Source organism: Rhinatrema bivittatum, chromosome 6 (genome assembly GCF_901001135.1).
Source record: "Rhinatrema bivittatum chromosome 6, aRhiBiv1.1, whole genome shotgun sequence".
NCBI classification, from domain to species: Eukaryota; Metazoa; Chordata; class Amphibia; order Gymnophiona; family Rhinatrematidae; genus Rhinatrema; species Rhinatrema bivittatum.
In genome coordinates this window covers 98907457-98933835 of record NC_042620.1, presented here as the reverse complement: position 1 = coordinate 98933835, position 26379 = coordinate 98907457, and the positions used below count along the sequence as shown (strand labels likewise).

Here is a 26379-nt window from a genome sequence, read left to right as displayed (position 1 = left end):
GATATTCCATGATAATCAGGGGTTGAAATGGAAAGAAAATGGAACTATACTTCGTCCTTTCTTACCCTCCAGCTTTTCTTGTCACCTCCTCCCTCTCTCACCCATTTAATTCTTGATCTATATTTTGAACCACTTTTCACATTATTCTCTTCCTACATTACTTGTTCAATTTTGTTCCATCTGCCCTCCATTTTTCTCTCTTACCCTTTAACCCTAACTTCCTCGGAGCCAATATCTTCCTTTCCCCTCTCCTCTTTTCCCCAAATATTCTCCCACCTTCCTCACTAAGAGGTGAATTTTAAAAGCCCGGCGTGCCCCAAAATCGGGAGACATATAAGAACATAAGAAAATGCCATACTGGGTCAGACTAAGGGTCCATCAAGCCCAGCATCCTGTTTCCAACAGTGGCCAATCCAGGCCATAAGAACCTGGCAATTACCCAAGAACTAAGTCTATTCCATGTTACCATTGCTAATGGCAGTGGCTATTCTCTAAGTGAACTTAATAGCAGGTAATGGACTTCTCCTCCAAGAACTTATCCAATCCTTTTTTAAACACAGCTATACTAACTGCACTAACCACATCCTCTGGCAACAAATTCCAGAGTTTAATTGTGCGTTGAGTAAAAAAGAACTTTCTCCGATTAGTTTTAAATGTGCCCCATGCTAACTTCATGGAGTGCCCCCTAGTCTTTCTACTGTCCGAAAGAGTAAATAACCAATTCACATCTACCCGTTCTAGATGCGCATGTAGGACATGCACGTGCCCAGCAAATTTTACAAAGCTGCCTACATGCATGGGTATCTCTCGATGTGTGTGGTGTAGGTGTGTTTTGGTTGGGGAATGGCTGTTCTGGGGCAGGGCCAAGAGATGTGTGCACCCAGTTCCAGTGTCACATAACTTTACTTCTGCTATTGAGGAGGTGTAACTTAAAAAAAAAAAGATACAGCCATTTCTGAGGGGTTTAAAGGGTCTGGGTAACTGGGGAGGGTGGGGGTTGCAGGTTATTAAACCAGGGGGAGGTTAGAGGATCTAGCTCCATACTGGGTGAACTGGTGGATGAATTGGTGAATCTGGTCATAGCGTGGATGCATGCCGGTTATGAAATTCCTCCACTTATGCAGCTTATACCCGGAAGTGCATGGCTGTGTGTGCCAGTTGCATAATAGGTCTCACACATGTGTGCGCCCAGGCTATTTTATAACATATGTGCTTATGTGCTTATATGTTATAAAATAGCTGCATCTCTAGGTGCACGCTGATGCACACGCGGTAATGCGCACCTATGTGCCTCTTTGAAAGTTAACGACTGTGAGAGGAATTTTCAATGGGATTTCTGCAGGTAAAAAGCATTTTACGCACATAAGTTGTCAGTCTGAAAATTGACCACACTGTATGCAGATAAAATTACACACTAAGGGCTGGATTTACTAATGCCGCAAGGCATAGTGAATCCCACAGTAATGGGGGGCCGAAACGGGGGGCGGTCCTGCGATAGCCGGCAGCGATCGCACCTCTGTGGTGCGATCGCTGCCGGCGTCGCACCAAATAACTACACCATAAAAGGTGTAGTTATTCGGCGCAAAACTGACAGTGATAAAGGTGCTTATCTTTCACTGTCGGCACAGTCTTCGTGGCGTCAGCCCCGGTGCCGACTGACTCCTCCTCTTCCGGGGCTGATGCCACCCGACTCCGCCCCCATCTTGGTATCGCATGCAATAAGGGACTTTTCTGTGTGGGAAACATCCCTTATCGCGTGCGATCCGCTTGGTAAATGACCCCCTTAGTTCCATAAGACTCTGACTTTTACCAGCATTGTAATGAGAGTCTTCTCAGGGTGGGTTAGTTTGGGGGAGAAAATTATGTCTGCTTTTTAAAATTTTCAAACTATGTATGAAGTTTTGGCCAGAAAACGTATCCACAGAAAAAGCAGGAGCAAATCCCTACAGGACTTTACAGCACTGCAAGCAGTTTGAAAATTGTTTTCTATAGGGATAATTTTCAGCCCACATAAAATAGAAGGCAAATAAATGCATAAATTATACCAGTTTGAAAGGAAAAGTATTCACGTGTATGTTCCCTTTTGAAAATTTTCACTCTGAAACTGTCTGCTAGAGATATGTATTTGTTTGTAACAAATACCAAAAATGCAGCTAATGAGGCCATTTTTTGTTCGTTCCAAATGGAACAAACCAAAAATAGCTGCCTATAAAAATACTTAAAAAAAAAAAAAACAGGCCTCTGGCAGTCCTGGCTAAGCTTCCTTAGACCAATAAATTAATCCAGCCTTGCCCCAAGCCAGATCTGGCACCATGGCCTAACTCCAGTCTAGACTTAGCACCAAAGCCTAGCTCTCAGCCAGGCCCTGAGCCGTGGCTTATCTCTTAGCCAGGCCTGATGCCAAGGCCTAGCCCTTGCCAGATCCAACACCGAGGCCTAGGCCAAAGCCAGTCCTAGTACAGGGGCCTAGGCCAGAGCCAGGTCCAGTGCCACATCCTAGTTTCAAGCTGTTCCCAGTTCCTAGGCCTGAGCCAGGGCCTAGCCTGGGGCCAAGGTTCTCCCTCTGTATAAAAGTGCTGGGACCAGGGAACGCCCAACCTGGCCCTACTTTTCCCCTTCCCAGATCTTACTTGGAAAAGGGAAGCAGAGGTACCCAGACACTTGCGACGGGTGCTGTGCTTTAACAATGGTGCTGTCTGGCTAGACAACAGTGCCAAAGTGACATTAATTTGGCACCTTCCTCCAATGCAGCCAACATCATTTTGACATTCTGGATTAAGATGCCAAAGTGATGTCATTGTAGCGCCCTCCTCCATAAGGACTGAGCCATTGTTATAGCACTAAGGCAGCAGCAATTGGGCATAGATCCTACCCTTTTCCAAGCAGGATCCAGGAAGGGGAAAAGTGGAGGACAAGGTGCGAGCTGTATGGCCCACCACTTTTACACAAGAAAAGGGTCCCAGTTCGAGCCCCAGCTTGGGCCTAGGCCAGTCTCAGGTTTAGGTAGCAGGCACAGATTGGAGCTAGGCCTTGATGCCAAGCCTGGCTTGGTCCTAGTCCTCAGTGGCAGGCTTGCAGTTTTTTGACCCAGGAAGCCCAGGCAGGGCTGCTGGTGGCCCTTTTTTTTAAATCTTTTTCTTTTTTTTTTGTTTGTTTGTTAAGGAAGGTTTTCCTGTTTAAAGCTTTTATTTTTTGCTTTGTCAAATGACAGAACCAAAGAAAACATTAAATAAACCAAATAAAAATGAAAGAATAAACCTAAAATAAAAAAACAAAACAAACTGAAAATGTTGGTCTGCACATTCCTATTACCTGCATATCCGCTAAATTGTCGACAGAAATTTGTCATGAAATTTTATATACATACTTTTGAAAAATGCAAAAATATGCATATGAATATAAATCCTTTCCTAACCCTGTCCTGGAAACACCCCTGCTCATTCTGGGTATACTTATACATGAACATAACATACAGATAAGTGTAACTACATATTTATTTATTTGTTTGTTTGTTTATTTATTTACATGTCATTTATATACAGTCTTTCTATATCAGACCAAAATGGTTCACAATAAATTGTACATATTATGAAAACATAACAATACAAATAGTATAACATATCTTCTTATCATTGCCTCAACGATTTATAAAAGCCATTTATGCAAGTATATCGCTGTTTTAACTATAGAGGTCCATTTGAAAATTACCCTTAACATATCTATTCCATTTGATTCTAATTTATCGCTTTCATTCAAGTTCCTTGTCTTCCCTCCTCCAGGGTCCTTATCTTCTTATCTCCTCCTGTCAGATCCTCCCTTTCCTGCTGCTCCCTTCAGATTACTCTTCTCCCTCTCTCCCTTTTCATAAGAACATAAGAACATGCCATAATGGGTCAGACCAAGGGTCCATCAAGCCCAGCATCCTGTTTCCAACAGTGGCCAATCCAGGCTAAGAACTTGGCAAGTACCCAAAAACTAAGTCTATCCCATGCTACTGATGCTAGTAATAGCAGTGGCTATTTCTAAGTTAACTTGATTAATAGCAGTCTCACAAGGTCTTCCTGAAATTTATCATACCCTGCTTGTGATTTAACTACTCTGAATAATTTTGTATCATCTGCAAATTTGATTACCTCACTCGTTGTATTCCTTTCCAGATCATTTATAAATATATTGAAAAGCACAGGTCCCAGTACAGATCCCTAAGGCACTCCACTGCCCACCCCCCTCCACTGAGAAAATTGTCCATTTAATCCTATGGTCTGTTTCCTGTCTTAACCAGTTTGTAATTCATGAAAGGACATCGCCACCTATCCCATGACTTTTTACTTTACCTAGAAGCCTCTCATGAGAAACTTTGTCAAATGCCTTCTGAAAATCCAAATACACTACATTTACCGGTTCACTTTCATCTACATGTTTATTAACCCCTTTTCAAGTTCCCCTCTTCCCCTCTATCATTACCTTCCTGTATTTCAATCTGCTGGGCAAGCTAGTGAGCACGCCACTAGCTTGCCCAGCAGATTGTCCTTACTCTGCTGTGTCCTTACACTGTGTCCTTACTCTGCTGGCCTCCCAGCAGAGCGGGAGGCCAGCAGAGTAAGGACACAGTGAGCAAATACTTCTGGTTCACGATTCTCTTCCCCCTTCTCCTACATGTTATAACATATCCAGACAAATTTGCATTTAACCTAGTACAAAAATGATAATGACATCATGATGAAAATAAGAATCGGATTCCTGAAGACAACACATATTTTCCTCATTAAGGGTTATGGATCACCTAGTTGCCACAATCAAAAGGTTCCTACTCTGCCTGTGGCAGGAATTTAAACTGAAAAATCATCACCAGTAAAGATATGCTCTGTATGCCCCTTACAATTTTTCATTATTTATGATCCTGTACCAGTTTTGAGATTATAGCAAATGTCACTAAATTATACAAAGAACAACTTAGGCTTATGAGTGATTATTTTAAGGGGGCAGTTTCAAAACAGCACAGGGATTTGCAGACTTTGAAGAATGTTTCAAGCAGATAGTACATGCATTCTTTCACTTTGATAATTGCCTAGTTAAAAAAAAGCAGCTGATTGGCATTGGTACCTGCTTTTTTATATGGCTACCTTTTAACTTCCCTACGGGGTAGATTTTTAAAAAATGCGCGTTCGCGTACTTTTGTTGGCGCGAACAAAAGTACGCTGGATTTTAGTAGATACGCGCGTAGCCGCGCGTATCTTCTAAAATCCAGGATCGGCGCGTGCAAGGCTGCTGATTTTGGGCAGCCGGCGCGCGCCGAGCCGCACAGCCTGCCTCTGTTCCCTCCGAGGCCGCTCCGAAATCGGAGCGGCCTCGGAGGGAACTCTCTTTCGCCCTCCCCTCACCTTCCCCTCCCTTCCTCTACCTAACCCACCCCCCCAGCCCTATCTAAACCCCCCCCTACCTTTGTCCACGGATTTACGCCTCCCGGAGGGAGAAGTAAATCCACACGCGCCAGCAAGCCACTGGCGCGCCGAGACGCGACCCGGGGGCGGTTCCGGAGGGCGCGGCCATGCCCCCGGACCGCCCCGGGCCCGCCCCCGAAACGCCGCATCCCGCCCCCAAAATGCCGCGTTGATTGGCCCCGCCCCCCGACACGCCGCCGACAAAAAACCCCGGGACTTACGCGAGTCCTGGGGCTCTGCACGCGCCGGCAGGCCTATGGAAAATAGGCGCGCCGGCGCGCAAGGTCCTGCTCGCGTAAATCCGCCCGGATTTACGCGAGCAGGGCTTTTAAAATCCGCCCCTACATGTTTAGTTTTGAAAATGCATAACTCTGGTCGCCACAGCATTCCCCATCAAAACACTGCTGCCTAGGAAAGCTCCCACTGAATGTGGGTAAAAGTCTGTTCATTGTCAAACAATGCACATAGTTTTACTGCAGGAAGGGTAAGCAATTTTTAGACATCTACCCACGTAAACAATCATTTACCCAGCCAAATGGCTTCTGAAAATTGCCCTCCCTAGTATTAACTCCACTGGAGGCTCTTACACAGGGGTATAAACATATTTTGGGTAGGATTGTAGTTCCAGGCAAATGGATTATGGAGATGGTATCATGAGATCTTATGTATTGTTTAGTATTTTACTTTTAAGAACATAAGAACATAAGAAAATGCCATACTGGGTCAGACCAAGGGTCCATCAAGCCCAGCATCCTGTTTCCAACAGTGGCCAATCCAGGCCATAAGAACCTGGCAAGTACCCAAAAACTAAGTCAAGTACCCTTTCTTAGAATTTCTGATACGGGAATTTCATTACGGACTGTACTATCTTTTTTACCCAAAGTAGTATCTTCTTTTCATTTAAATCAGTCAATAGAGCTTCCTGCTTTTCCATATTTAGATTGTTTGGATCCTTCCTCTAAGGATCTTAAGAAATTGGATGTGCGACGGGTACTGTTACGTTATCTCGAAGTTACCAACAGTTTTCGATTGTCTGATCATTTGTTTGTTTTGTGGAGTGGCCCTAGTAAGGGTCATAATGTTTCCAAGGCTACGATTGCTCGTTGGTTAAAAGAGACAATTCGATCAGCTTATCTTCTGGCTCGTTGAGATCTTCCTGAAGATTTGAGAGCTCATTCCACTAGGTCACAAGCTACGTCCTGGGCGGAATGATAGATGGGGGAGGGAATATTACTCTTTTGCTTGCAAATATAGTAAATGATGCAGATAAAATGGCTCATCCTGTCTGTCCATTTGAGATTTGTCCACTCTGGGTAGGTGCACATATAAATTTGAATATGTAACCTGAAACCATCTCCCCTTTTTCCCCATGCCTTTTACCTGACCTCTCAATTCTTTTCTGACCACTGCCCTCCATATCTATCCCAAGCATGCCCAAAATCTGTCGCAGTGATGACCTATGGCACCTCCACTAATCAGCAAACCTGGGAACTTTTGATGGAGTCACCCTGAGATTGTGTCGATTAGTGGGGGCTGGGTGGGGGGGAGGGAAAATTGTGCACAAACATTCTTCACTCTCGTACACACACACGCACACTCACATGTTCACTTTCACAGACAGACATATTCATGCTCCCAGACACACATGTGCACTCACACACTTATTCCTCTAATTCTCCCCCTCCACACAAACTAACAAGCCCACTCACACTCCCTCACATACGCATGTGAGTACATGCCCATTCTTACTGTCTCTCTCATTCACATGATCTCTCTTCGGCCCCGCTCCAACCTGCCTCCTGTCCAGCAACAGCTTCTTTCTTCGCCACTGCGGCACGCAGTACTCCTCCTTCTTTTTCTTCAGCCACATAGGCTGACACTTTCTGGCTCCTCCTTTCTACCCACATGGCTGATGCTAATGCAGCTCCTCCTTCTGGTCATGGTCTGGTCAGGATTTTTTTTTTGTTTCTTCCTGCCCGTGTGGCACAAACTCCACTTTCTTTCTGTCTGCACAGGTCCAGGAAATGTTTTCTTCTGGGCCACACAGGCAACTCCTTGTTGCACCCAGAGATTTCTGACGATGGCCCGGAGACCTGGCAATTCCTTTAGAATTCCGGAGTCTCCAGGCCAAATACGGGAGAGTTCCCAGGTATGCTGGTAGGCATTGCAGGCCTTGCCATCTTTAGCTTACTTCTTATAAAACAAGTAGTTAAGCCAACATCCAGTCTCCCTTCTTTTTATTTATTTCAATCTTAATTTTTAGACCTTCCCATCTTGAGAGCTCAGGGCAGTGCACAGCAATAATATAATATTATAAAATATATGTGATAGTGGCTTTGCCTTTGCTGAGTGTTTTTTTTTCCCCTTTATCTTACCTTTGGGAGATTTTTGTATTCCCCCATCTTTTGGCCATCCCCTTTTTGGGGATAGTCTCTTTATAAAAGTGGGTTGAGCATGCTTAGTGGGGGGGGGGAGAGGGAAGGGCGAGAGACCATTTTGTCTGAGGTGTTAAAGTGTTGGAGCTGATGAAGAGGTTTTTTGGAGGTAGTATCCCCTGGTAGGCCTCATGGCTCAGCAAGCTGAGAGGCTTTTTTGAGAATTGATAGGATATTTTTTTTGTGATCTTGACCAGTTCCCAACAGAGGAGACATACTCCCTTTTCTGGAGACCATTTTTTTTTTATGTTTGATTCATTTTTTTACACAAATAAAATGAATCAAACTTTTTACAAACTGAAATTCATGGGAAAAAAACTCTTGAAACTGAACCGAAAAATTAAAATGACATTTTTTTTTCCTGCACCTCCCTACCACTCAACACTGTTTTCTCTTCAGAGTAGGTTCCGTTTACCATTACACACTGTCTGCTTGGTAGTGAATCAATTTAAAATCCACTCCACCACTGGCCACCCACTCCCAAGCTTTTCATTTTATTCATGAGCCTCCTATCTGGGACTATATAAAAAGCTTTGTTGAAATCCAAGTAAATCACATTGGGGCTAACTTATCTTGCTAACTTACATGGGATATTCAGCAGCATGGCGATGACACTGAATATACCTGGATAAGTATTAAAGTTATCCTGGTAAGCATACTCGGCTAACTATAGACCTGCTATGGGCCATGTCTAACATCTGGATAACTTAACCAGAATAGGCTAAATATCTCTAGTTTTCTGGCTAAGTTAATTGGATAGCCAGCACCGCCCAGTTATGCCCATTGCCCACTAACTATTTAGCCATACAAGTCCCTTATCGAGCTAAGTGGTATAGCCGAATATTCAGCAGCAGCCATTTAGCTGGATAAGTCTGATTTATCTGGCTAAGTAGTGTTTGAATATCTACCCTATTGAGTGCTCTTCCTTGATCTAAATCTCTACCCAGTCAAAACAAATCAATCAAATTCATTTGTCAGGACCTTCCTCTGATGAAAACCATTTTGCCTTGGGTCTAACAACCCACTGTAGTTTAGATAGTTCACTATCCTATCCATCAGCAGAGTCTCCATTAATTTTCCCACTACCATAGATCTGTTGAATGGGTCCTCTAACACAGTGGTTCTCAACCTTTTTTCTGTCAGGACACACCTGTCAGATGGTTCTCACATGCGTGACACACTGACCCATGATCGTCACGGGGCTAGATGTAAAAGTACAGTTTGCATCCACGGGAACCCCCCTGACCCACAATAATGGATGTAAAGCAGAATTATGATATTCCCCATACAACTCACCCTACAAAAAAGATGTTCTGGTGTCATCTCAGTAACAGCAACTCAAACTCCTTCTACTTCCAGGCTCAATAGCCCTACTTATGAAAAGACAGCAGTTTACCACCAATGCATGTCCTCTTGAGAAAACACAACAAATAAGACTGATACAAACGCTTACATGCTAGTAAAATATCTCATCTCTGTAACAGATACAGAACTGACCTAACATACTCCCAGGATCTGTAGTAATGCACATAAACTAATCTGCACACAGTTACACCTGTATTATGGAATACACTCAAACAGGAGCAACCCTATCTATGAAAAGGCAACACTACAAATATTAAATCAGGCCCTAAAAACCAATACACCTCTTATTAGGAAAACAGAACTAGCAAGCAGCTATAGATCCCCACACAGAAAAAATTGTAAAACTATACTAATAAGCAGAATAAATGTTTCAAAACAGCTATAAACAGAATAACATCCAACAATTAAAAATTCATAAAAACTATTAAAAATTCTCCAAACACCAATAAAATATTTAAAAAAAAGCAGACACATCACATAATATTAAATAATTAAAATGGCAGTCAATCAAGAAAAACAACTTAAAAAGCCACCTTTACTTACCCCCCTCCAGCAGCTCTCCTACTCCTCTTCCATGCATGCCGTAGCACACAGCAGAAGCAGCAGTAGAGACTAAGTGCTATACTCATGGTTCTCTTCCTTAGTGCCCTTGTCTCTCATACACACACCATACCAGTCATGCCCCATGACCAGTTTCTGTCTCTCACACACCAATCATCTCCCAAACAGTCTTTGACACACACACCAGTCACCTTCTTGAGCAGTTTCTCTCATGCCATACACACACACAGGCTTCTCACTCCCGTGTTCTACTTACATATACGGGCTTCTCACTCTCATAAACACTTTCTCTGTCTCTCACACACTCACCAGTCTCTCACTCCCATGCTCGTTCTCTCCACATGCACAGGCTTCTCATTCCCATAATCACTTTCTTTCTCTCACACACACACACACACACACACACACACACACACACACCAGTCACCTGATCTCTCTCATGCATACACACACACAGGCTTCTCACTCCCATGTTCTCTTTCAGATATACAGGCTTCTCACTCCCATGCTGTGTCTCACATACACCCAGGTTTCTCACTCCCATGCTCACTCTTCACATGCACAGGCTTCTCATTCCCATAATACTTTCTTTCTCTCTCACACACACACACACACACACACACACACACCAGTCATCTGATCTCTCTCATGCATACACACACACACACACACACACAGGCTTCCCACTTCCATGTTCTGTCTTACATATACAGGCTTCTCCTTCCCATGCTGTGTCTGAGACACACCCAGGTTTCTCACTCCCATGCTCACTCTCTTCACATGCACAGGCTTCTCATTCCCATAATCACTTTCTCTCTGTTACACACACATACACACACAACAGTCTCTCTCTCATTTCCATGCTCACTCTCCACTGCCCAGGCTTCTCATTCCCTCAATCACATTCTTTCTCTCACATTCACACACTCCAGTCTCTTTCCCTCACACACACAGTCACCTTACCAACCAGTCTCTCTCTCTCATGCATGCACACACACACACACACACACACACAGGCTTCCCACTCCCATGCACTCTCTCACATAATCAGGCTTCTCACTCCTATGCTTTCTTTCACAAACACCCCCACAACACCAGGCTTCTTACTCCCATGCTTTCTCACATACCCAGATTTCTCACTTCCATACTTTTTCTCTCTCTCACACACACACACCAGTCACTTCCCTGACTAATGTCTCACACTCTCACATACACATCAGTCATCTCCCTGAGCAGTCTCTTTCATTGTCTCTCACATATACACATACATCAGCTCTCTGACCAGTTTCTCTCAATCACACACATGCTCTCAATCAAACACATTCTCTCACTTACACACTGGCTGGCTGGCTGCTTCTCTCTTTCTCACTTCCTCTTCCCCACCCCCCGAGCACAAATGGTAGCTGCAACAGCCTCCTCCTCCAGCCCCCGCAGGCCAAGAAAGAAGAATCCCATCGGCCGCGGGAGGCTCATGCTGCTGTCTCCTTTCTCGATTACCGGCTGCTTCAATTGCTCGGGGGCCAATGCTGCAGCCGCCGCTGCTACTTTATCACGCGGCACGGCTCGTTCTCCTTCCCGCGCACCAAGTATCACTTCCTGTTCCGGGTCACGGGGGGGGGGGCAGGCACGGGAAGAAGAAAAGGCCAGCCACAGGTGCCACAGCTTCTTTTAGCACTGCTGCCGTTCGCACTGGGCTTGAACGTGCTGATAGCCCGGCGGCAACGGCAGCAGGGAAGAAAGAGCAGCGGGAGAGACTGGGAACACACGACACACCAGCCGGCGCTTGGCGACACACTGGTGTGTTGCGACACACCGGTTGAGAAGCGCTGCTCTAACAGACCCACCAGCACATCTGGCCTCATGGCCTTATCCACTTTCAGTTTTCCTAGTTCTTCTCATACATTCTCTTCTGAGAATGTATGGGAAGAACTACCCCAAACTCCATCCATGCTCTTGTCAACCAGCAGTGGTCTTCCTCCAAGGTCATCTTTAATGAGCACTGAACTGAAGTATTTATTTAATATTTCTGCTATTTCTTCATCTTTTTCCACACATTGCTTTTTGTCTCCTTTCAATTTTACTATTCCACCTCGGGCATTCCTCCTTTCTCTGATATATTTGAAAAATGTTTTCTCACCTTGCTTTACCTCCTTGGTAATCCTTTCTTCCTTTTGACCTTTTACTTTCCTGATTTCCTTCTTTGTCTCCTTCAGTTTAACTAGATATTCTTGCCTGAGTTCCTCTTTTAGGGATCCTTTGTACTTCTTGAATGCTGTTCTTTTTGCCTTTATTTTTCCAGCCACCTCCTTTGAGAATCAGATTGGTTTATTTTTCCTTTTACTTTTGTTTACTGTTCTTATAAAAAGTTTTGTTGCATTGTAATAGCTCCTGTGAGGCAGTTCCACAATGTTCCCCATCAAACTGGTGCAGGACCAGGCTAGGTGCCTGATCCCTTTTAATTCTCCTTCTGAAAGAGAGCTCTGTGGGTGGGGCTCAACAGGGAGGAATAAGAGCTGAGACCCAGGTGGGTTAGTCAGACCAGGCCAAGGTCTCCAGGAAGAAGGCAGTTCCTGTAGAATATTGCTGTCCAAACACTGAGCTGTAACAAAGTTTTATGAGTACTGAGGGAAGCGGTACTGAACTGTGAGTAGTTAGAGTACACTGTTCTGAAGGTAAAGGTAGTCTACTAATGTGTGCATTTTAAAGTGGCAAATATAGATAAAGTATTTTAAGAAAGGTTGGAGTCAGTCCAGATTTGTGCTAGGGAATTACCACCCATTCCCACACTCCTTTTAATTTGGCCCACTGTTCTACTTCACCCATCTTGTCTCAGTCATTGAATTCTTCCTTAAGGTATGTCCCCATTTTGCCAAAGTCTATATACTTGAAATTCAAAACTTGGATCTTCATGTATGTTCTCTTCCCTAGTCCAAGAAGGACTACTTGCTAACTTCATGGAGTGCCCCCTAGTCCGTGAAGTTAGTGAGTAGCACATTTAAAACTAATCAGAGAAAATTCTTTTTCACTCAACGCACAATTAAGCTCTGGAACTTGTTGCCAGAGGATGTGGTTAGTGCAGTTAGTGTAGCTGGGTTTAAAAAAGTTTTAGATAAGTTCTTGGAGGAAAAATCCATTAACTGCTATTAATCAAGTTGACTTAGGGAATAGCCTCTGGTATTAATGGCATCAGTAGCATGAGATCTACTTAGGGTTTGAATACTTTCCAGGTGCTTGTAGTCTGGTCTTGCCACTGTTGGAAACAAGATGCTGGGCTTGATGGACCCTTGGTCTGACCCAGTATGGCAATTTCTTATGTTTTTATGTTCTTATGTTCCTGGAGAGCAGTGTTTTGGATATGTGTAGAGAAAGAGATAGAGGAGTCATAGATGACTCCAAAATTACAGGCTAAGAGGACTGGGAGGATTACAGTGTTATGCACAAAAATAGAGAAAGGAGGAGGAAGGGAAATGGGCTGGGGGGGGGGGGGGGGGCACTATAATGTAAAATGTCTTTGGCCATGTTGAGTTTAAGGTGGTGGTGGGACATCCAGGCAGCAATTTCAAACAGATTGAGATCTGGAACTGGATTCCTGATGAAATTTATGGTGTAGAGAAGTAAACCTGGGAATCATCAGCATAAATATGGTATTGAAAGCATGAGAGGATATCAGAGCACAAAGGGAATTAGTATACATAGAGAAGAGAATAAAGACCAGAACAGAACCTTAAGGTACACCAATTGATAGTAGGAAGGCAGTAGAGGAGGATCTGCCAGAGGAAACACTAAAAGTGTGATGGGAGAGGTAAAAAGAGAACTAAGACAGGACAGAGTCTCAAAATGCTAGTATCAAGGAGTAGGTGGTGATCAACAGTGGCAAAAAGCAACAGATAGGTTAAGGAGGACTGAGTAAAGGCATTATCCTAACCCCACCCTGGCATGATCTTCTCCCCCCTCCCTCCCTTCCTCCCACTGGCAGGGGGAGAGGGAAGTTTTGAATATCCTGCTTCTAGGGGCGCATAAGATTAAAGCTGGTCTTGGTTTCTGCTCACTTTTAGTGAAATGTGAGATTTATTTAAATGCAGCAATTGTATGTAGTAGGACCCCTTGTTGGCTTGCTGGCTGAAACCGGGGAGCTACAATGCAGGAGTTCATCCACAGGGGAGGGGGAAGGATAACCTACTGCGTCCTTGGTGCTGTTGTGGATACTGTCTCCCAAATCACTCTCACTAGTCAAGGGAGTCCTCATTGGGAAAAAAATCGTTCCACTTGTGTTACTAGTAGCCAAAAGAACCATGGAATCCAGGAATGGTGTTCAAAATAAAGTTTACGAGAGTTTGGAAAAAAGGATCCAAGCCAATGTGATGAAAATTAGGAATAGAAACATAAAAACATAGAAATGATGGCAGAAAAGGACCAAACAGTCCATCCAGTCTGCTCAGCAAGCTTATAGTAGCATCTTCTGTGCCATACAGGTCACCCCCTTAATATGTTTCCCAAACTGTCAAAGATAGAACCTTAGTCTGTTGCTGTATGAGTCCAACTCCCTATCACTTCTTGCCACTGAAACAGAGAGCAATGTTGGAGTTGCATCAACAGTATGAGGCTTATTGGTTAAGGGTAGCAACAGCTGCATCAGCTAGTTACTCCCATTCTTATTTGTATTCCCAGACCGTGAAATTCAATGTCCTTGTTGGTTGCTGTCTGAATCTAATTCCATTTTCCTCTTTTCCCCTTGCCATTGAAACAGAGAGCAATAATGGATTTGCATCAACAGTATGAAGGCCCAGTGGTTAAGGGTAATAACCGCCACACCAGCAAGTTATCCCCATGCATTCTTTTCTTCATTTCATCCTCTAACCATTATGGAACCACAGTGTTTATCCAATGCCCCTTTTAAATCTTTCAACATTTTTTACTTCACCATCAACTCCAGAAGGGCATTCCAGGTGTCCACCACCCTCTCTGTGAAGAAATATTTCCTGACATAGGTTCTGAGTCGTCCTCCCTGGAGTTTCATTTCGTGACCCCTAGTTGAACTGATTTCTTTCCAACAGGGAAGACTTGCAGGAGGTCGTTCAGCGAGGGTTCCGGCACCTTGCTGAATGACCTCCTGCAGTCGATCTCCTGCCGGCGCCATTTTCCGTACGGAAACGATTCGCGGCGGGAAATCGCTCCCTGACCCCCGCTGGACCTCCAGGAACTTTTGGCCAGCTTGGGGGGGGCCTCCTGACCCTCACAAGACTTGCCAAAAGTCCAGCGGGGGTCCGGAAGGACCTCCTGCCGTCCAATCGTGTTCGTCTATGGCCGCCGCCATTTTTCGGCGCCATTTTGGAAAATGGCGCCGGCTGAAGACAACAAGATTCAGTAGCAGGAGCCCGTTCCGGACCGCTGCCGTTCCGGACCGCCGCTGGACCCGCAGGTTATTTAAGTCATTTGGGGGGGGGGGGTTCGGGAGGGTGGGGGATTTAATTTAAAGGGTCAGGGGTGGGTTTTAGGGGGTTTTAGTGTGCCGGCTCACGATTCTAATGATTTATAATGATAAATCGTTAGAATCTCTATTGTATTGTGTTCCATAACGGTTTAAGACGATATTAAAATTATCGGACGATAATTTTAATCGTCCTAAAACGATTCACATCTCTACTGTCTTCTATCCATCAACCAGTTTGTAATCCACACTACCACCTTGGTACTCACTCCCAAGCTTCTAATTTTACTCACAAGCCTCCTATACGGGACAGTATCAAAAGCTTTGCTGAAATCCAATTAGATCACATTGAGTGCTCTTTCTTGATCCACTTCATTAGTCACTTAATTCAAAAAATCAATCAGATTTGTCTGACAGGACCTTCCCCTGGTGAATCCATGTTGCCTTGGTCCAGCAATCCTCCTGACTGTAAATAGTTCACAATGCTTTCCTTCAGCAAAGTCTCCATTAATTTTCCCATCACCGAGGTTAGGATAACCATCCTTTAGTTCCCAGCCTCCTCTCCGCTCCCACTCTTGTGAAGCGGGACCACCATCGTTCTTCTCCAATCACTTGGCACAACTCCTGAACCCGCCGGCACATCTCTGAGCTCCCTCAGTATCCCGGGATGAACCTCATCAGGCTCCATTGCTTTGTCCACTTTCAGTTTTCTTAGCTTTTCCCATACATTCTCTTCTGTAAACAGAGTTTCATCTACTCCACCACCATCCACAGTCTTGTTAACTAGTGATGGTCCTTCTCCATGGTCTTCTTTAGTGAACACCAAAACTGAAGTTTTTGTTTAATATTTCCACCATTTCCACCATTTCTTTGTCTCTTTCCACACATTGATCCTTGTCACTTTTCTCTGATATACCTGAAAAATGTTTTGTCATCTCACTTTACCTCTTTGACAATTCTTTCTTCTGCTCAGCTTTTTGCTTTCTTGATTTCTTTCTTAATCTCCCTCAGTTTCACCAGATATTCTTCCATGTGTTCCTCTTTTTGGGATCCTTTATATTTTTTGAACACTATTCTTTTTGCTTTTTTTTTTTTTTTATCAGCCACCTCCTTTGAGAACCAAATTGGTTTCTTATTTCTCTTACCTTTGTTTACTTTTCGAACATATAACATGAGGAAAATCATAATCAAAAAACACAACAGTCTCAGCACATGGTAAATTCTAAAGAATCCCTTCCCCTTGGAGGGTAAGATAATCTCTTCAAGCTCCATCATAAAGTAAAGGCTGAAGAGGAAAAAATCCTCTTCTCCGAAAACAGTACTTTCAAAACAGATATCTCCAAAATTCTGTACAAAAATCTCAAAGTCCAAAAACTACAAAATTCAGCAATCTCTTACCTCTGTTGTTTACTGATGACAAAGGTAAATGATCCAGAACTGCTGTCATCTAATATGTTACAGAGAAATATTCTAATGGTATAAATAACTGGATCCACAGAATGTAAAATATGCTTTTCCTATGCAAGTAACTTTGGATTAATTGTGTATACAGTTGACATGGATTGATAGTCAATGAGATTACTTGGTTCTTTAACAGCCTTGTTATATAATAGTCCACCAGTTATTATGACTCCTTATTGTAGGTAGTGTATATAATTTAATTTTGTGATTAGTATCCTTATGTATGTAACCAACCTTTTTAGAAAATGTATATGTATATGATTTTAACCCATTTTGATCTTGTTTCTATACTTTGGAGGTCAAGACATCTTTATGACAGAAGAACAAAAGAAATATTACAATGCAATGAAAAAGCTGGGGTCCAAGAAACCACAAAAACCCGTTCCTAGACCACAGGTAACAAATAATTTGACTTTGTAGATCCTGTTTTTGAGAGTTGTATATCTACAGAATGTAAAGCTGTTCAAAAACTGGATATAAAAAATACAGCATTCATCATTTATAGAACTTTCTTTTTTGTATTTGCTTGTGATCTTCCTTCAATTATAGGAAAATAAATGTTTTGGATATGTACAAGTCATGTTGACAGTAATACATTTTTATAACAACAAAAATTGTTACATTTATTAGCAGAAACCAGAACTAGTACTTTAGAGTAGACCATTACTGTCAGAGCCAGATCTCATAATTCTATGGCTAGTAATAGTCCCCTATGTGTAACTGACTATGGCATCACAATTTGATCATCAAAAAAAAAAAAAATCTGCAATCAAGTTTATAACCTGAAAAATCTAATCTGCCTATTAATATTCATATTAAATGGAGAAAAAAACTTATATGGACAAAGCATTAATATGACATTTTCTATAACTTATAGCAATACTATAAAATAATGAGGACAAGAGAAAATTATATTCAGTTGTTGAAGTAACCTAACCCTAAAGCAGGATAAATGGATCAGAAGCCAGGTTCTATTTTGGTTAAGATGAAGTCCATCCTGCCAGGAAAAGCTTCCTCCTTCCCAAAAAGTTCCCTAGTAGAGGTGTGCATCTGTTTTCCACGTATTTGTAATCCGCAACTTATTTTGTCCTATCTGTTAAATACGTGGGGAGGCAAAACGCATCGCAACTCCCCACGTATTAAACAGATTTCTGTTTTATTTGGCCTCCTAAATAAAAATTTAAACCCCCCCACCCTCCTGACCCCCCCAAGACTTACCAAAACTCCCAGGTGGTCCAGCGGCGAGTCCAGAAGCCATCCCTGCATTCTCACACCCATGTTTGCTGGTTTCATCATGATGCGATAGCCTGTGTCACAGGGGCTACTGGTGCCATTGGTCAATCCCTGTCACATGGTCACCGGCGCCATCTTGTGTTCCTACCATGGCACCGGTAGCCCCTGTGACATAGTATGGGCAAAGGCTATCGGCGCCATTTTGAGTCCTGGCATCGGACGGCAGGTCGCTCCGGGACCCCCGTTGGACCCACAGGGACTTTTGGCCAGCTTGGGGGGGCCTCCTGACCCCCACAAGACTTGCCAAAAGTCCAGCGGGGGTCCGGGAGTGACCTCCTGCACGCCGGCCGTCCGATGCCAATACTCAAAATGGCGCCGATCGCCTTTGCCCTCACTATGTCACACATAGTGTGACATAGTGACATATGTCACACATAGTGAGGGCAAAGGCGATCGGCGCCATTTTGAGTATTGACATCGGACGGCCGGCGTGCAGGAGGTCGCTCCCGGACCCCCGCTGGACTTTTGGCAAGTCTTGTGGGGGTCAGGAGGCCCCCCCAAGCTGGCCAAAAGTCCCTGTGGGTCCAACGGGGGTCCCGGAGCGACCTGCCGTCTGATGCCAGGACTCAAAATGGCGCCGATAGCCTTTGCCCATACTATGTCACAGGGGCTACCGGTGCCATGGTAGGAACACAAGATGGCGCCGGTGACCATGTGACAGGGATTGACCAATGGCACCGGTAGCCCCTGTGACACAGGCTATCGCATCATGATGAAACCAGCAAACATGGGTGTGAGAATGCAGGGATGGCTTCTGGACTCACCGCTGGACCACCTGGGAGTTTTGGTAAGTCTTGGGGGGGGTCAAGAGGGTGGGGGGTTGTAGTTAATTTTAATTTTAGCTGGGACAGGAATTTAACTCTCCGTAGTAATGTATTGACAGATCGACAACTTATGGAATTTGCCATACTTCCGCATGAAACGGAATTGACCCCCCACGAATACGTATCACGAATGCAACGAAAACTTTTTGGCTGCACATCCCTATTCCCTAGTTCCTAATGAATCTAAAGCTCTTCTTCCTGCACCATTGTCCCATCCATGCATTGAGACTCCAGATCTCAGCCTGCCTCTGGGGTCCAATGTGTATCTAATCATTGGTGTGGATATGTTCAAGAGCTTTAACAGCATTAGCAGTCAGTTACACACCTCTGGAGATCATGGTCAGTCATCAGTAAAAACTTGAAAACAATATTATTTAGCATCCATTGTGTAATTCACCTGGTTAAAATATTTTCTCAATAGAGCTTACAATCTGAAGACAGAAAATTTAAGACATCACTTCAGCCTAGATGTAGCTCTGGATGTAATGCTTCCCTGAAGAGAAATATCACTAAAATATAGCTGTATCAATAGTTATTTTCTGCCTAGATTCAAGCTTTAGTTCTGGATGCAGTGCTTCAGTGGCTGTCTGATAGGCATAGCAAAGTGTTAGAGGGCAAGAGAGCCGCAGGAAAGAGAAAATATCTAGTTTCATATTACAGAAAATCTAACTTTTGGTCAAAGAATGTGTAAGTCCATATTTTGGGGGCCAGCTACACTGAAATACTGCTTTAAGCAGGCAGTTTTCAAAATAGATGAGTTGCTTGCACATCCAGGGCCTGCATAACAATTTTTAAAGGAAAAATCCCTGCAGGGATGGCTGGCATAGCGAGTTCTTCCTTACCCATAGACTTTACACTTCCTCTGCAGCAGGTGAAAGGTGGGCGCTGTAAAGCACGTGCAAGAATTTCAAAATGAAACCCCCTCATCTGCTAGCTTCACACCCCCATGCCCCTTTGTGGCATGGGTAAAAAAGTACTCATGCTGAGAGAGAGCATGGCTACTTTTGCCTGCAGAGAAAGAGGACAATTTTCAAAGGATGATTTCACACAGATAATGGGGGGGGCGGGGGAGTTCCTTTTGCAGGTTTATGGGAATGTTAAGATACTATAATGATTCTTATTTTATCTGATTCTGTTTTATTGAATTTATTTATTTAAAAAAATTGTAGACCATCACCAGCTCTAGGCAGTTAACAACATCACATTCATAAAATATTTTTATTGTAATTCGCTGTGATCAGTTTTATTGGAATGTAGCAGAATATTACAGGTTTATACAAATAAAAAAATAAAATAATTAGAAAATAGTCCTGTAAGTGATTTATATAGGATTATGCAGCAAGCAGTGAATTGGGTTATTGAACTGGCATCTCCAGGTTCACAGCTCTCATTGCTCACAAAATAAAGACCGCATTCATATGTATACAGTTTTAAGCCATATATTACTTCATGTATTGTTTCTTTCAGAATAAATTCCAAGGCCTAGTCTTTGATTTTGTATCAAAGCAAGTTTTTGACATCAGTATCATGATTCTTATATGCCTTAACATGGTTACAATGATGATTGAAACAGATGAACAAAGCAAAGAAATGGAAAACAACTTGCAAAAAGTCAACCTGGTCTTCATTATCCTTTTCTCTGGAGAATGTGTGCTTAAGCTGATTTCATTACGCCATTATTATTTCACCATCGGCTGGAACGTTTTTGATTTTGTGGTTGTCATTCTGTCCATAGCGGGTAAGAACATCTTATATTCAAAAAAATAAAAAGGTATAGGGAATGAATGGGTAGAAAAATGTGATTCAGTCATTTCTAGTACTTTGCTGCTGTCCTTGATATTAATTAGAACAATCACACAAAATGAGTCCCAATCCAATTCAGATATATCCAATAGCAATTCAAAAAAACAACATATGATTACAAAATTGTAAACTTTTATTCATTTGGCATGTTTTATTGATTATTATGGGACCTTCGTTACATCCAATGAATAATCTGTTAATATAACATTTCCACCGCTTTCTGGTCATATATAATCATTAGTCCCAAAACTGGATATGATTTTTTAAAGAATTTTTTGTTGCTTATAAAATATAAGGGGAAAACAATTACTTCCCATTAACCATGCTCATGGTTTTCTGCTAGCCCAACATGGCACCATATTTCGAAGATGCTGCATGAGGGACTTCCTTACATAACACCAACTTGTATTTTCTGGAATTATAAAAACATTTCCATCGAGTGTATGTTTTTTATAATGGTGCTATGTTGGCTAGTACATTTGGTGTGTATGTGTGAGAGAGATTGCAGAAGTGTGGAAAAGGTGGCTTTGCAGACACATATTGATGCCATCCTTCAAATGCTGTTTCAGTTATTTTTCCCAGTCTCTGCTTGCATCAAAGTGCAAAAAAGTTGAGGGAGAGCTTTTGGAATGGAGCACTGGTCAACATTCTGCAGCATCTGGGGATTTCTTTTTGTAGGCTCCAGTCTCTGAAAATACTGACCCAATGTTTCTAGTTATTGAACTATTCACATTTTCTTCCTGCATGCCAAATTTGGTGAATTTCTGACTCTCTTTTGGAGAATTATTATGCTTATGGACAAACAGATAGATGTAGATTAATCCCTTGAATATAATTATTTACAACATTGTATATATTGGAAATGGAAAGCATAGAAATGACATTCAAAGCTGGAGCAGGGGTTGTTTAGGAGGAAGAATAGATGTGAACTGAACAGAAATTAGCATATAATGAAACATTTTGGGCCTCCTTTGAGTTATGGAATGCATTACCTGCCTCATCTCTCTATGTACGAGCCTCATTTCTCCTTATCTAACATACAAGTTGCTCACCTGCATGAACCATGATATCAACACAAATTAAGGAGAAGAAACCAGCCTAATCTTCACTCCATATACAGCCTAAGAGTTGCATTTTAAAATCAAGGCACTCACCGAATCATGAGATACACACACAACTCAGGCTGGCATGCGCCCACCAAAATGTAAAAGCTTCCCAGATCCATGCACCTTTCAAAAGGTTTTTAAAAGGAGCAGGTCATGGGCATGGTCTGAGAGTGGCATGGGTGGTTCCTTGTGTGGCCAAGAGATATGCATGTATATACGTACATGCCTGGGTGTACACCCTCATCCTCTGCCGCAGGGAGGAGGTGTAAATTTAAAAATATAAAGAAAGAGCCATTTCTCATGGGTTTAAAGGGTCTGATGTAACTGGGGGGAGTGCAGACTATCAAACTGGGGGGGGGAGGGGGGTTTGGAAGACTTAGCTGTTAACTGGGCAAACTGGTGGACAAAATAGTGACATAGGCACCTTTTAAAATTTCCCGACTTATGCAGTAGACGTAGAATGTATGCACATACTATAGGCACATGCCCACTTAAAACTGGGTGCACATGTGCATGCAGTCTGGCTATTTTATAACCTGCATGCATATGCGCGCACAAGTTATAAAATGGCCGCGTATCTGGATGCAAACTGATGTACTTGTGCCAAAGTGTGCCCGCATGCCAGTTTGAAAGTTACTGTCTAATTGTTTAATTTCTGAAACATTAGTTCAACCTGGATTCCTAGAAATCAATGGGTAAAATACTAGCACTCACATACTCGGAGAAAAAACACTACTTTCTGTACCAAAAGAACAAATAGTGTCTTAGCAAACTGCAAGGCAGGATGAACTGCTGGTATGTAAATCTAGCATAAAGTAACCAAAAACACTTATTCCCATCATCACAAACTCTAGTCTCCATCCTGTCCACACTGCACTGAAAGCATCCACTTCTCTTGTATTTGTGGTATAACCTCAATATTTTCCATCCCCTTTCCATATAGCCAAGCAATGTTAGTGGCACTGGCCAATGGATCCCAATTTCTCTCGTACAGGAATCCATCAGTGAATCGTCTGTCTTGTATCTTTGAAACCCATGCATGTCTTCCTCGATATACATCCTCACACCTTCTATAGCACTGCCATCGAACATATTGGATGACATAGTTACTTCTGGTCCAGGATGTCATGAATGTCTTGCGTACCTCATATAGGCCTCTAAACAGGGATGAATGTCACTACTTACGAAGGGAAGTATGCAATGCAGCGACCGGTGGATAACGATGGAATTCAAAGAGGGACTGTTGCCACTCCCTCTTCTTGCATTTATTCTGAAGTCTGAAATTTTGAATCCCCAAAGAGTATGGCATGCCACTCAGCAGTGTTTCGGCATCACAATCAGACCTGGCCTCATTAAGTGCTGGTAAGTCACTGACATAATAGCAGCACTGGACACAGTATAAAAGGTAGCTATCATGAGCCTGTGATACATTGGCAGTCAAAGGGAGCAGCTGAGCCAATACTACCTCCAGCCTTCCAGCTACCCACTCACGTTCATCCAGCAGGTCCTCCAGGACCTATATTGGGAAGAGGAGGTCTAACCTTCATGGGTCCTCTTGCCAACTCAAGTAAGTTAGTTTTAAGTCAACCATGCCTTATTCTTTGTTTATTTTTTTTTATGTGAAAAAAACACATTGTTGACGCATCCAATGTAAGCTGTTAGTAGGAGAGTGAACCTTATATCTAGAAGAATACTTTGCAATTGGTGAACTCAGGCAAGTAGTAAGGGTCATGTTTCTGGATGTTATTTTTTTTCAGATTGATCTCAACCCCATGATGCTGCTTCTCCTGATGAAGGGGGTCAAAGCAGGACACACTGTCTGAAGACTACTAGGAGACTAAAGTGGAGGAGCCAAGACTGCAAAGATAGCAGATCAAGAACCATTGGGAGCATGGAGGCTTGGAAGAATACCTTTAATTCTTGTAACTGATCCATCCTGTATTTCCCGATAAATGTCTGTTATTGTCCATCACAGAGTCTGTAGTGTGTGTCAGTAAGTGTCTTTTCCTGTGCTGCCTTTCTGGCATGTTTGTGTGGTTCTGGCTGTGTTTTCCCATTTTTATTTGTGTGTATAATTTATTGCACCATTTATACTGTGCCTGTACACTCCTGTTGTGTGTCTGTGTGTATATGCTCTGGTGTTGTTTTCTTAACACTAGCAGTCATCACTCGGTACCTGCTTTGTCCGTCGAGGTACCCCCATACCTTATACCATCTTGTGTTACCCTTTTCTTGCCTCATATTAAACCTCGCTGAAACTGATGCTGGTTGAATAAGGCCACAGCTTTTATTAATAGATCATATCATAAACCTTCCTGGGTACCCAGGCCAGTAATCCATATCCCTCGCTGCCCCGCCATAGGAACCAAGCAAGGCAGCATTAATCCTTGTCCTCCAGTGAGGAGGCCCTGCCCATCGGCACTTCCTACGCCGTCACCTTTTTGCGCTTCCCCAGCGCTAATCGCTTGCAATACCGCCGGTACCCAAACCCTTGCCATAGGCTCCAACTGGCCCGGGTTACCGCCAAGGCACGAAGTAGGGAATACCCTTGCCTCGTGTCCCCCCAATTGCTCTGTAAGCTGCGGCCTCTGTTGTCTGCCTCTGTCATGCCATGTCTCAATGGCTTCCTATATTGTATTATTAAAAATGTCATAACCAATGTCTGACAGGTGAACCCCGTCCTGCCTGAAGAGGCCCGGGCAATCTACTTCGGCCTACTGGTGCCTAATCCATTCTCCTCCTCTCTCCTGAATCCATCTTCCAATTTGCCTATTTACTTTCTTCCTGCCCCGAGTCCATAATTTTGAGTCTTTCCACTTCATACGTGGGATGATTTCAAACCAGAATATCGCTGCTTGAGGGAAGATTTCCATAATCTCGGCCATGTCCCGTTTTGCTGCTTGTATTAGTTGCTTGCATGTTGAAGCACCCAAGTCATTGCTCCCTAGATGTATTACAAGCACTTCTGGCGCTGCCCTCGAATCTCTCATGCACCGCAATAAGGGTATTAGCTGATCCCAACGCATACCTGATTTTCCCATTCATGAGATGTACCATCCTCGTGATGCCAGCCCTAAATGCAGCCCATATGTTCTTTCTTTTGCCTTTTTCGTGGCCCAATGCACATAAGAGTGTCCCATGATCCAGGCTGAGCGCTGTGCACCTCGCGAATCTGTGAAAATATAATCAACACTCATGGTTATCCATGTTTACTTTATCCAAGCGGACATATGTGTTGACCGCGTTGTAGCGCCACCGTCCGATTCTTTTTATTGTGGATGTTTTCAGCCCAGCCTGCACTGCACTTGTTGCCGCCTCGATTCTAAATGAGTGTGTTGTGAATTTTTTGTTGTCCAGATTCATCTTTTGAATTGCCGCTTTTAACACTGCTGCAAACTGGTATCTGGTAAGCGGGGAACCATCCTTGTGTATCAGTAGATGCACTCCTTTTCCTGGCCTCAACTGTATTTATCTCCTTATGTTGAGTATCAGACAAGTCTCGCACTCCGCTACACGTTTTAATAGCAGCGTAGCTCCCCTTCCTTCTTGATCCGTTTTTCATCAATGTGTCTGTTGTCAATGTCACGTTCTTTAGAAGTAACCCACTCTGCCCATAGTCGTCTTTGTTGGCAGCTACCAGTTCGCTCACTCGCATGGCCCCGAAGAATGCAAGTGAAAATGCCAGGCGAAATAGTTCCTGTTCGAAGTCCGAGGAACATATGGAAGAGAGGATAGTCCAAAGTGATCGTAACATGTCATGCGTGATGGGATGCCTTCTGTCGCTGGTACGGCTAACTTCTTTGCCCATCCTGTTCATCATTTTCCTCACTATGAAGGACTTGGTGGGTCCCCCCAGCCCTTCGCCTTAAAGAAGAATGCCGTCCATGCCAAGTGTGTTGTTAACCCCCCACCAACCGCATTTCTGGATGCATCTCTTTCTTTCGAAGCGGCTAGATAATTGATGATCATGTCGTTGCTGACCGGTCCCTTGCCTCCATCCCTTTCTCTGAGGAAGGCTGTGATATGATCATAACCCTCTGCAATATGCCCTCCATGTGGATGGTGCCAACAGATCTGCGCACTAGGTCCATGGTGGGTTTCAGACCAATTCTCCATAAGTGTGCCGGCATGACTGTCCCTGTTTTTTCCGCTGTTGGCACCTGTTTGAAAAACAAATGCCATTTAGCACGAGACAGGGCATCCGCTGCACTGTTACTTGTGCCCGGCACGTGCCTAGCTCGCAATGTAATGTTATTTTGCAATGCCGTCAGCACCACCTCCCTGAGAAGATTGACCACTCTTGGACACTTTGCTGATTGCGCGTTTAATACTTGAACAACAGCTTTATTGTCGCACCGGAAAATGACATGTTTATTCCTCAGCCTGTCGTTCCATAGTACCAGAGTGACCAGTATGGGGAATAGCTCCAAAATGTTATGTTCTTTGTGAGTCCGCTGTCTCTCCACTCTGCTGGCCATGGTTCCGCGCACCATGCCTGTTGGCATATGGCGCCCGAAACCCCAGCCGCCTGATGCGTCCTTGAGTATGTCCAAGTCTCTGTTGGAAAGCGGAGCTTCCTGAATGACGGATACTCCGTTGAAATCTTGCAGGAATTCCTTCCATATCTTTAAGTCTTTTCGTATTTCTTTCGATATTCTGAGG

At 43.5% G+C, this 26379-nt stretch overlaps 1 protein-coding gene across 1 annotated transcript in view; it reads left to right on the top strand.

Moving 5' to 3' along the window:
- Nucleotides 1-26379, top strand: part of LOC115093623 (sodium channel protein type 2 subunit alpha-like) — a 655694-nt gene that overhangs the window by 607866 nt on the left and 21449 nt on the right. Inside the window, exons 25-27 of the mRNA XM_029605639.1 lie at nt 4980-4985; nt 16990-17087; nt 20276-20546. Coding sequence (XP_029461499.1) covers nt 4980-4985; nt 16990-17087; nt 20276-20546 — 375 coding nt within the window. The remainder of the gene's footprint in view (nt 1-4979; nt 4986-16989; nt 17088-20275; nt 20547-26379) is intronic.